At 43.9% G+C, this 13,283-nt stretch overlaps 1 protein-coding gene across 1 annotated transcript; it reads left to right on the top strand.

Moving 5' to 3' along the window:
* Positions 1 to 18: 18 nt before the first annotated feature.
* On the top strand, positions 19 to 9,445 carry LOC308167896 (inverted formin-2-like; the record flags this gene model as incomplete). The annotated part of the gene is made up of 4 exons (XM_080542374.1): positions 19 to 32; positions 5,933 to 6,260; positions 6,447 to 8,087; positions 9,398 to 9,445. The coding sequence occupies 4 exons, from the start codon at positions 19 to 21 to the stop codon at positions 9,443 to 9,445; spliced, it is 2,031 nt and encodes a 676-aa protein (XP_080398500.1).
* Positions 9,446 to 13,283: the final 3,838 nt, after the last annotated feature.

Raw genomic sequence — 13,283 nt, 5'->3', positions numbered from 1 at the left:
GAGAATAGTGGCTTTAAGATGGCACAGACAAGGCTCGTCTGAAAGTAAAACATCAAAATATCGAGGGCATTAGTTATAAGTTACCCCTAATGGGCCAGCATCAGGTGCAAATGAAAAGTAACATTATTTTAAAAAAAATATTGACATACGGTCACTGAGTACTGCAGAGTACTATTTTTGTTGCTTTAATAAAGGCTGGCAGTCTTTAATTTAACTGTTGTTGGTGTGGACTATATACTGGGGAGGTATTTGAATGAATGAATGGTCTTTATTGTCATTGCTACAGTACAGGTACCAAACAACGAAATTTAGGAGGGGTGGCTCCCCTGGTGTTAGGAAGAAAAAAAAAAAATATATATATATAATATTCAGGGGTCAAAAAATGTATACAAATATCGGATCGGTATCGGTATCGCCGATACCCGAAGCCCAGGTATCGGTATCGGTATCGGTAGTGAAAAAGTGGGATCGGGACATCCCTAGCTAAAATGTTGTCAGCGTTCATGGACCAAATTGGATGTGTCGATCCATGGCGCTTCCAATTTCCTCACGATAAAAAATTCTCGTTTTTTTCACACGTCCACCATTCGTATAGCAGAATTGATTACTTCTTTATAGACAGAACACTACTTCCCTTTGTCAAAAACGTAGAATATTCAACCATAATTGAATCTGACCATGCCCCAGTACTATTGGATCTGTCCTTCCCACTTAACTACTCTGACCGCGCTCCATGGAGACTTGATACCACACTACTAACAGATAAAGAATTCTGCCAAATGATTTCAACTGCCATAGACAATTTCTTGGAAACCAATAGGGACGACACTGTTTCTCCCTCCCTGCTCTGGCAGACCCTTAAAGTAGTAATAAGGGGGGACATTATTGCATACACATCTAGGCTGAACAAAGCTAGGAGGCAAGAACAGGAGCAACTTCTCAACTCAATGATTGACATAGATCATCAATACTCTGACTCTCCCACCCCGGAGCTTTACAAAAATAAGCTGAATCTCAAAGCCAAATACGAGTTATTAACATCCGATAAGACAGAACGTATGCTGCTGAAATCACGAGGCTTTGTTTATGAGCATGGGGAAAAGGCTGGTAGAATGTTAGCGCATCAATTAAAATGTAAATCCTCTGACCAACAGATTCCACAAATTAAAAGAGAAAATGGGGAGCTTACAACTGACCCCCTCGAAATCAATGAGACTTTTAGGGCATTTTATTCCAAATTGTACACTTCTGAGGCACCCAATGATGATACCAATATGCAACATTTCTTCACAAATTTAAATGCCCCTGTTATCAACCCTGTTCATAAAGCAGAACTTGAACTACCCTTCCAAGACACCGACATTTATAATGCAATCACAGCTATGCAAAGTAGTAAGGCCCCGGGCCCTGATGGATACCCCATCGAATTCTACAAAAAATTCTCAACCAAATTAACTCCGCTCATCTTAGAAATGTTCAATGACTCAATGGATAATGAGGCCCTGCCACAGACGCTAACAGAGGCATTCATAACCCTTTTACCGAAACCAGGGAAAGACAGAACGGAGTGTGGTTCACATCGCCCCATCTCGCTGCTCAACAGCGATGTCAAGATATTAGCTAAAGCACTCGCCCGGCGTCTAGAGTCCGTCACAGACGAGGTGATCTCCCCTGATCAAACTGGCTTCATGCTGGGCCGCCACTCATTCTCTAACATCCGAAACCTTCTAAATGTCGTACATTCTCCTACGTCCGAGGAGGTACCTGAGGTGGTTCTCTCCCTGGATGCGGAGAAGGCTTTTGACAGAGTGGAGTGGGCGTACTTATTTGAATGTCTGAAAGCTTTTGGCTTTGGACCCACTTTTATTGCATGGATCAGACTACTATACTCATCTCCTAAGGCAGGGGTCGGGTAATTAGGTTTGGCCTCGGGCCAATTTTTTTTTGAGCCACTAGATGGCGGGCCCGAACATAATCAAAGGCTAATTTAAGTAATTGATTGTTTTAAAATGTGACACGTTCTAATGCTTTGACTTTTCTTTCGACTGTACACATCGCTAGTCAACTAACACAGCTTGTTTTGTGAACCTGCTAACAATGTAAAGTAGTGTTCTAGTTAACTAGGTAGCTGTCCAATCCATTATGTTGCAGTATTTTGGCTTGATTAGCGAGTTTGTGTTGTGATTCTCAACAACGTTGAAACGTAGTTTCACACTTTTCCATATTTTTGAATAATAAATGTGTGGACTGACGATGTAGCGTAGCCTAACTTATTCTAATAATTATGTAACAGTTTCATTCTGATAATTATTCCCCCCTCCTCCCAGACAAGGTCACATTATTATTATTGGATTGGTTGTTTGCGTGCCGGGTGAAGTTAGCCAAACATTTAACCTGCTAGCAAGAGAAACATAATGTCACTCTCCAAAGGTCTAAAGAGGAAAGTTGACGGTGGAAACAGGGCATTTAAAGAGGAATGGACAGCGAACTATACGTTCATCCTACCTGGTTTCATCAATGCAAAGCCGTTGTGAGAGACATTTTCCGTGCTCACAATGTTCCCTTTCTATACGCGAGTCGTCCTTTTCGTCAATGAATGCGATAAAGACGCACGAGAGGAATCGATGGATGCATAAAAACCTTGAGAACTGCCTGTGGATTAAAGTGACGTCAATATCACCAGATATCAAGCAAATACTGACCGATGGGAGATGCTTTTTGTTTGCGCCGATTTTGTTTTCAATGTTTTTCAGAAAATTAAACAGAATTTGCGTTGTTACTGTTCATATGTGTGTTGCAGTCACATATACGTAAACATTACGTTTGAATGACTTACTGAGCTCGTGTTATTTTGTTCAAACCACACACGGTATGTCGGCTATTTCAGCACCGTGACGCGTTGTCCACCTGCTTATGATTCACTCTGAGGGGTTCAGCGTCAGTGCGCTTCGGTGCACCTTGCTGCCTGATTGTCTGTCCCTGTGTCATTCACTCTCAACATGGATAAAAGTACAATAAGCATTATTCAGGTGGAGTTCGATTCTCTATTCGGACATTATAGGCGCTATATGTGGGACTGTCGGTCCGATATTATTATAAAAAAATAAAAAAAATAAAAAATAAAAAGTGGATTCTCAAAATAATCTGCTGGGCCAAATATTATTGGTGACGGGCCAGCAATGGCCCACGGGCCGCCTATTGCCGACCCCTGTCCTAAGGCATCGGTAGTTACGAACGGGAAACGCTCCACATTTTTCTCATTGTCGAGAGGGACACGCCAGGGGTGCCCGCTGAGCCCACTCCTATTCTCATTCGCCATCGAACCTCTGTCTATCATGTTAAAATCTTCTCCAATAATAAATGGAATTTCTAGATGGGGGAAGGAACACAAGGTGGCGCTATATGCCGACGACTTACTGTTGTATGTATCTGAACCGGTGCAATGCATTTCCCATATAGTTCAGATGCTGCATAGATTTGGTAGCTTTTCGGGATACAAGATCAACCTCACTAAGAGCGAATGTTTTCCAGTGAACAACCTAGATCTCGCAATCCCACAATGTGACTTGCCCTTCCATTTGTCTAAATCTGGCTTCAAATATTTGGGAATTAATATTACACGGTCCTTCTCTAAACTACATGAAAAAAACTTCACGCCCCTTGTTAATAAATTAAAAGATGATTTACAGAAATGGAGGTCCATTAATTTATCACTGGCAGGGAAGATCAACTGTATTAAGCATTAAGATGAACGTTCTACCCCGATTCCTCTACCTTTTCCAATGTCTCCCTATATTCCTCCCAAAGTCCTTCTTCTCGTCCATAGATAAGTCCATATCATCTTTCATTTGGGGGGGGTAAAGTCCCTAGAATACAGAAAAGACTTCTACAGCGACATCGGTCCCAGGGCGGACTGGGCCTACCAAATTTGCTTTATTATCACTGGGCTGCCAATATTCAGAAAATCATATACTGGGTCCATTCACCACAGCCGTCTTGGTGCGAAATAGAAAATGAGTCATGTCTTTCAACATCCCTCTCCGCCTTGATTACCTCCAAACTCCCTCTATCTGCCCCACACTACACCTCTAACCCTGTTGTTGTTAATACATTACGAATATGGTCACAATTTCGACGCCACTTTGGTTTAAAAGATTTCTCCAACCTAGCCCCTATCTGCAATAACCACCTTTTTGTCCCCGCCAGAATAGACAATGCTTTCGCCTTATGGAAAAGACTCGGTCTCTCCAAATTTAAAGATCTCTATACTGAGGGCGTCTTCTCGACCTTTAATCACCTCTCTCAAAAATTCAACCTTCCCCGCTCAAGTTATTTTCGATACCTCCAGGTCCGACATTTCATTAAAAGTTTGGATCCAAACTTCCCAAATGCACCACAACCTTCTGCTATAGATGATATCCTCCAAATTCCTCCCAATCTAAAAGGCCTAATATCAAGTATTTACTCTAGCATATCATCCCTCGGAGACACTTCCCTCCACAAAATTAAAGAGAAATGGCAGGAGGAGCTAGGGGACGTAATACCCGATGACTCCTGGACTGAGGCTCTGACGAGAGTTAACGGGAGCACATCATGTGCTAGACTAGGCGTAATCCAATTTAAGGTCTTGCACCGAATTCACCTTTCCAAATCTAGGCTAGCCAGAATCTATCCTGACGTGGATGAGAATTGTAGCAGATGTCATAACGCTCCGGCACCGCTAACACACATGTTTTGGTCATGTCCCTTATTATTTGATTATTGGTCAGCAGTTTTCAGGACCCTCTCACAGGCACTAGATCTGAACCTGCAACCTAACGCCTACTCAGCTATCTTTGGCATAGCGCCAACTGACCAACAGATTATTAACAAGCATAAAGACATTGTGGCATTTGCCACTCTACTTGCTCGACGGAGGATTTTGCTTTGTTGGACATCCCCCAAACCACCGAATTCCTCCTTATGGTTGACTGACCTTATGCTTCACTTGAAACTTGAAAAGATTAAATATACACTTAGGGGGTCCAAAGACCGCTTTTATTTCACCTGGAACCCAATAATATCCTATTTCAACAAACTAAAAACCCTCCCTGACAATGCAAGTGCGCTGGATGCTGAGTGATGACATATGTTGTGAATCTATTTATCAGGATAAACCCCTAGAGATACATCATCTCGTTCTAGAGAGGGACATATTACAATCATAACAGACATGGTATCACAGACCAACACGACCATCTCATCTATCCTCACTTACAAATGAATTGCACTTTATTTCTCTTTATCTCTTTGATTACTTACCTGTACTGTCTTCATTACCTATCACCACTGTTATTATTATTATTATTATTTATTGTTGTTTATTTATATCCTTCGTCCTGGGATGCACCACTTGGGATTTTGTGGGGGGGGGGGGGGGGGGGGGGGTTGGGACATGTTTGTGTTTTGTGTAAAAACAAACCAAAACTGAAAAGTATTATTTTTGTATATCTGTAACATCTCAATAAAAAGAAAGTAAAAAAAATATTTAAAAAAATAAAATAGAAACCATTAGACAAGGCGTTTTCAAGGCAAGCTCTTCTGTGTCAGGCAATTTAGAATGTTGAAGTTTTTCCAATTGTCCCATTGTGATGCAATAAGAAACTATTACAACATTTGCAACATTTGACAGTGCTACAAAAACACTGTGTGCATTGGCCATTGAGATAATATAGAGATATTGAGATATTGAAAGTACTGGGATTCATCTTAATTATGTATTTTCCAGTTTTGGATATACTGCCAATGCTGAGGTAGGTGTGGGATGCATTAAATGCTAATCAAATGTTGGTGGAACAACAGTCACAGTCACTTTCTGTAAGATTTCCCAAACATCAATACCTATGTTGTGTGTGCGTGTGCGTGCATATGTGCATGTGTGTTTATGTAACAGGGAGACTGAGGACCTGGACCTGAACATCCAGTGTGAGGCCTTTGAGGATTCCATGGCCGAGGATGCGGAGGAGATGGAGAGGGTGTACGGAGGCATCGACATGAGCAGTCACCAGGAGGTCTTCACCTCCCTCCTCACCAAAGTGAGCAGCTCCCCAGCCTCTGTCCAGCTGCTGTCCATCCTGCAGGCTCTGCTGCTGGTGGCTCCAGGACGGGGAGACGTGTGGCTGACCCTGGAGGCCCTGGCTGTCCGTGCCACTCTGCTGGCCCACGACTCACAAATGGACTCCGCTGAACGTTTGATGGAGCGCCTGCTCTCTTCCAAGAGACAACAGATCTCAGCCAGTCCCAAGACCAAGACCACCAACAGGGCAATCCAGACAGACTTGCTCGGCAGCACAACCAACCAATCAGACATGGCTTCCGTAACTCCCCCTCCTCCCCCTCCACTTCCTGCTGCTACCCCAAACCCTCCTCCTCCCCCACCCCCACCCCTGCCAGGCACCACTTATGGTGCACCCCCACCACCTCCTCCTTTACCTGGGATGCCACCTCCTCCTCCACCACCTCTACCAGGGATGGGGCAGGGAGGTCCACCTCCTCCCCCTCCCCTGCCTGGTATGGGCCCCCCACCTCCCCCTCCCCTGCCTGGTATGGGCCCCCCACCTCCCCCTCCCCTGCCTGGTATGGGCCCCCCTCCCCCACCACCCCCTCCCCCAGGTATTGGAGGAGGTATTATTGTGCCCCAGAACGCTCCTCTCCCCAAGGCCAGCCGCTGTCCCACACTGCGCATGAAGAAGCTCAACTGGCAGAAGCTGCCCTCCAGAGTGGTGTCTGAAAGCCAATCCATGTGGTCGTCAGTGCAGTCTGATTCCCTGGAACCTGACTACTCCAGCATTGAGGAGCTCTTCTGTCTGCCAGTGACTGACTCAAAGGCCAAAAGTACCAACACTACGGTCAAACGAGAGCCCAAAGAGATATCCTTCATTGATGCCAAGAAAAATCTAGATTTGAACATATTCTTGAAGCAGTTCAGATGCTCACATAAAGACTTTGTAGCTATGATCCAAAATGGGGACCGTTCCAAGTTTGACGTCGAGGTGCTGAAACAGATGCAGACGTTACTGCCGGAGAAACATGAGATTGAGAACCTCAAGTCATACCAAGGGGAGATAGAGAAGCTGGCCGGTGTGGATCGGTTCTACCTCGAGCTCCTATCAGTTTCATGCTACACCATGAGGATCGAGTGCATGCTTCTCTGTGAGGAGACCCCTTCTGTGTTAAAGATGCTGCAACCCAAAGCTGAGCTGCTGGACGCAGCCTGTGAGAGTTTGAAGGAGAGCACCCGCCTTCCAAGTTTCTGCAAGCTCATACTTGACATTGGAAACTTCCTCAACTATGGGAGTCACATAGGCAATGCAGATGGCTTCAAGATCAGCACCTTGCTGAAGCTCACAGATACCAAAGCCAACAAGTCCCGTATCACATTGCTCCATCACATCCTGGAGGAGGCGGAGAAAACCCATGCTGACTTGCTGAACCTTCCGGATGATCTAGAGATCTGTGAAAAGGCTGCTAGAATAAATGTGGATTCTATTCAGGCAGAGTCGAGCTCACTGGTCAAACGGTTGAAGGGTTCTGAGAAAAAAGTGTCCTCTTCTTCTCAGGAGGATATCAAGCAGCAGTATCTCACTGCTATGAAGGGGAACCTGGAGGCCTGTGAGAAGCTGCAGGAGCTCTTTGCCTCCATCAAAAAGAAGAAGGAAGAGCTAGCAGAGTATCTGTGTGAGGACACGTCCCGCCTCTCACTAGAGGAGCTGTTCAACACCATCAAGACCTTCAGAGGACTCTTCCTTAAAGCAATCAAGGAAAACCAGACCTGGAGAGAGCAGGCCATCAAGGCAGAGAAGAGGAAGAAACAGCAAGAGGAGGATGACGCCAAGAGACCGAGGGGGGAGAACGGAAAAATAATTCGTAAAGCCCCCCCAGTCCAGGAGGAGGGCTGCATCATGTTGGACCACCTGTTGGCTATGATGAAGGGCAATGCACTAAGGAAGACCACCAGGGCCCAGGCAGACAGGGGCAGCCTGCCCTCTAATGACAAGAAAAGGGATAGCACCCAGCCTGAACATGCCAAGCTTGAGCGATCATCAGCCGTAGATACCCAATATGGCATAGAAGTGGACAAGGTGGCATCAACCATTCAGCAAGGATCGCAGGACAGACTGCCACACACAGGGGAGTCCACATCAGGCCTTCCAACAGGACTCAAACTGGATTAATCAGAGACCATCGCCCCCCTCAATCCTGGATTGGATCCCCTGCTCAAGGAGGGATCTTCAGAGAGAGATGAGGGCATCAGTGGCGGCTCCTGCCAAATCTCTCAGGGGGGGCAATTGTTGCGTTGATGGTTAAGGTGACACGTTCAAGGGTAAATTCACCTAAATCAGCGGGCTTAAATAAATTGACTCTCACAGCCAAAAAATAAATAATAAAAATAAAAAAAAGCTCTTTGGTCTTGCCCATTGTGGAGAGGTTGGGGTCTGATTGATTGAGTGTGTGGAGTGTGTCTTTTATAAAGGTAACGAGTTCAAACTGGTGCAGTTAATACAGGTAATGAGTGGAGAATAGGAGGGCTTCTTAAAGAAAAACTAACAGGTCTGTGAGAGCTGGAATTATTACTGGTTGGTAGGTGATCAAATACTTATTTCATACAATAAAATGCAAATTAATTATTTAAAAGTCATACAATGTGATTTTCTGGATTTTTGTTTTAGATTCCGTCTCTCACAGTTGAAGTGTACCTATGATAAAAATTACAGACCTCTACATTCTTTCTAAGTGGGAAAACCTGCAAAATCAGCAGTGTATCAAATACTTGTTCTCCCCACTGTAGTTACCGAAATAAAACACAGATCAAAAGATTTAATGTACGATTCAAGTAGCCGATGTCCTTGACAACTGGTAAATGTGGTGGAGCAGGATTTAGCTTCTCTGAGGAGTTAAGTAGAGAGAGCAGCCTGTGGCTGTGGAAAGGATTGGGCTTAAATTGAGGATACACTAAAACGTGAAACTGACAAGCGCCAAAAAAGCTCCCCTGCCAGTTCCTGCCAACAGAGACTTGTTGAGACCAGCGTGCAGGGGGTTGGCACGGGTTCACACCGAGGCTGGTTGAGGCAGAAATCGAAGGACGTCGTGTGTTTTTATATTCCTCATTCGATTCCATGCATTACAATAAGCCTGTCCACCGATTTTCTACCTCCATGGTTGGAACCACGAGACTAGACACTACATGGTCATGGATGTGCCTAGGGACACAGCAAGCATGACCAGGGAAAGTTGTCTCCACAGGACCTGAAGCACAAAGCACCAATTCAGTTCAAGAAAAGAGAAAGAGTAGAGAAATGTATGCTTGTTACACAGAAAGTGTTAAAAAATAAAACTGACGTCATAATCTGCCCTCTAGGGCCAGCATCAGGTGCAGATCAAGCGTCAAGGGGGTTACTATCGTTGAACAGAGAATAGTGGCTTTAAGATGGCACAGACAAGGCTCGTCTGAAAGTAAAACATCAAAATATCGAGGGCATTAGTTATAAGTTACCCCTAATGGGCCAGCATCAGGTGCAAATGAAAAGTAACATTATTTTAAAAAAAATATTGACATACGGTCACTGAGTACTGCAGAGTACTATTTTTGTTGCTTTAATAAAGGCTGGCAGTCTTTAATTTAACTGTTGTTGGTGTGGACTATATACTGGGGAGGTATTTGAATGAATGAATGAATGAATGGTCTTTATTGTCATTGCTACAGTACAGGTACCAAACAACGAAATTTAGGAGGGGTGGCTCCCCTGGTGTTAGGAAAAAAAAAAAAAATATATATATAATATTCAGGGGTCAAAAAATGTATACAAATATCGGATCGGTATCGGTATCGCCGATACCCGAAGCCCAGGTATCGGTATCGGTAGTGAAAAAGTGGGATCGGGACATCCCTAGCTAAAATGTTGTCAGCGTTCATGGACCAAATTGGATGTGTCGATCCATGGCGCTTCCAATTTCCTCACGATAAAAAATTCTCGTTTTTTTCACACGTCCACCATTCGTATAGCAGAATTGATTACTTCTTTATAGACAGAACACTACTTCCCTTTGTCAAAAACGTAGAATATTCAACCATAATTGAATCTGACCATGCCCCAGTACTATTGGATCTGTCCTTCCCACTTAACTACTCTGACCGCGCTCCATGGAGACTTGATACCACACTACTAACAGATAAAGAATTCTGCCAAATGATTTCAACTGCCATAGACAATTTCTTGGAAACCAATAGGGACGACACTGTTTCTCCCTCCCTGCTCTGGCAGACCCTTAAAGTAGTAATAAGGGGGGACATTATTGCATACACATCTAGGCTGAACAAAGCTAGGAGGCAAGAACAGGAGCAACTTCTCAACTCAATGATTGACATAGATCATCAATACTCTGACTCTCCCACCCCGGAGCTTTACAAAAATAAGCTGAATCTCAAAGCCAAATACGAGTTATTAACATCCGATAAGACAGAACGTATGCTGCTGAAATCACGAGGCTTTGTTTATGAGCATGGGGAAAAGGCTGGTAGAATGTTAGCGCATCAATTAAAATGTAAATCCTCTGACCAACAGATTCCACAAATTAAAAGAGAAAATGGGGAGCTTACAACTGACCCCCTCGAAATCAATGAGACTTTTAGGGCATTTTATTCCAAATTGTACACTTCTGAGGCACCCAATGATGATACCAATATGCAACATTTCTTCACAAATTTAAATGCCCCTGTTATCAACCCTGTTCATAAAGCAGAACTTGAACTACCCTTCCAAGACACCGACATTTATAATGCAATCACAGCTATGCAAAGTAGTAAGGCCCCGGGCCCTGATGGATACCCCATCGAATTCTACAAAAAATTCTCAACCAAATTAACTCCGCTCATCTTAGAAATGTTCAATGACTCAATGGATAATGAGGCCCTGCCACAGACGCTAACAGAGGCATTCATAACCCTTTTACCGAAACCAGGGAAAGACAGAACGGAGTGTGGTTCACATCGCCCCATCTCGCTGCTCAACAGCGATGTCAAGATATTAGCTAAAGCACTCGCCCGGCGTCTAGAGTCCGTCACAGACGAGGTGATCTCCCCTGATCAAACTGGCTTCATGCTGGGCCGCCACTCATTCTCTAACATCCGAAACCTTCTAAATGTCGTACATTCTCCTACGTCCGAGGAGGTACCTGAGGTGGTTCTCTCCCTGGATGCGGAGAAGGCTTTTGACAGAGTGGAGTGGGCGTACTTATTTGAATGTCTGAAAGCTTTTGGCTTTGGACCCACTTTTATTGCATGGATCAGACTACTATACTCATCTCCTAAGGCAGGGGTCGGCAATTAGGTTTGGCCTCGGGCCAATTTTTTTTTGAGCCACTAGATGGCGGGCCCGAACATAATCAAAGGCTAATTTAAGTAATTGATTGTTTTAAAATGTGACACGTTCTAATGCTTTGACTTTTCTTTCGACTGTACACATCGCTAGTCAACTAACACAGCTTGTTTTGTGAACCTGCTAACAATGTAAAGTAGTGTTCTAGTTAACTAGGTAGCTGTCCAATCCATTATGTTGCAGTATTTTGGCTTGATTAGCGAGTTTGTGTTGTGATTCTCAACAACGTTGAAACGTAGTTTCACACTTTTCCATATTTTTGAATAATAAATGTGTGGACTGACGATGTAGCGTAGCCTAACTTATTCTAATAATTATGTAACAGTTTCATTCTGATAATTATTCCCCCCTCCTCCCAGACAAGGTCACATTATTATTATTGGATTGGTTGTTTGCGTGCCGGGTGAAGTTAGCCAAACATTTAACCTGCTAGCAAGAGAAACATAATGTCACTCTCCAAAGGTCTAAAGAGGAAAGTTGACGGTGGAAACAGGGCATTTAAAGAGGAATGGACAGCGAACTATACGTTCATCCTACCTGGTTTCATCAATGCAAAGCCGTTGTGAGAGACATTTTCCGTGCTCACAATGTTCCCTTTCTATACGCGAGTCGTCCTTTTCGTCAATGAATGCGATAAAGACGCACGAGAGGAATCGATGGATGCATAAAAACCTTGAGAACTGCCTGTGGATTAAAGTGACGTCAATATCACCAGATATCAAGCAAATACTGACCGATGGGAGATGCTTTTTGTTTGCGCCGATTTTGTTTTCAATGTTTTTCAGAAAATTAAACAGAATTTGCGTTGTTACTGTTCATATGTGTGTTGCAGTCACATATACGTAAACATTACGTTTGAATGGCTTACTGAGCTCGTGTTATTTTGTTCAAACCACACACGGTATGTCGGCTATTTCAGCACCGTGACGCGTTGTCCACCTGCTTATGATTCACTCTGAGGGGTTCAGCGTCAGTGCGCTTCGGTGCACCTTGCTGCCTGATTGTCTGTCCCTGTGTCATTCACTCTCAACATGGATAAAAGTACAATAAGCATTATTCAGGTGGAGTTCGATTCTCTATTCGGACATTATAGGCGCTATATGTGGGACTGTCGGTCCGATATTATTATAAAAAAATTAAAAAAATTAAAAATAAAAAGTGGATTCTCAAAATAATCTGCTGGGCCAAATATTATTGGTGACGGGCCAGCAATGGCCCACGGGCCGCCTATTGCCGACCCCTGTCCTAAGGCATCGGTAGTTACGAACGGGAAACGCTCCACATTTTTCTCATTGTCGAGAGGGACACGCCAGGGGTGCCCGCTGAGCCCACTCCTATTCTCATTCGCCATCGAACCTCTGTCTATCATGTTAAAATCTTCTCCAATAATAAATGGAATTTCTAGATGGGGGAAGGAACACAAGGTGGCGCTATATGCCGACGACTTACTGTTGTATGTATCTGAACCGGTGCAATGCATTTCCCATATAGTTCAGATGCTGCATAGATTTGGTAGCTTTTCGGGATACAAGATCAACCTCACTAAGAGCGAATGTTTTCCAGTGAACAACCTAGATCTCGCAATCCCACAATGTGACTTGCCCTTCCATTTGTCTAAATCTGGCTTCAAATATTTGGGAATTAATATTACACGGTCCTTCTCTAAACTACATGAAAAAAACTTCACGCCCCTTGTTAATAAATTAAAAGATGATTTACAGAAATGGAGGTCCATTAATTTATCACTGGCAGGGAAGATCAACTGTATTAAGCATTAAGATGAACGTTCTACCCCGATTCCTCTACCTTTTCCAATGTCTCCCTATATTCCTCCCAAAGTCCTTCTTCTCGTCCATAGATAAGTCCATA

This window comes from Nansenia antarctica, assembly GCF_963989245.1.
Source record: "Nansenia antarctica genome assembly, chromosome: 11".
Taxonomy (NCBI): Eukaryota; Metazoa; Chordata; class Actinopteri; order Argentiniformes; family Microstomatidae; genus Nansenia; species Nansenia antarctica.
Note: the sequence above shows the minus strand (reverse complement) of the source record. Positions and strands in the feature narration are given on the sequence as shown.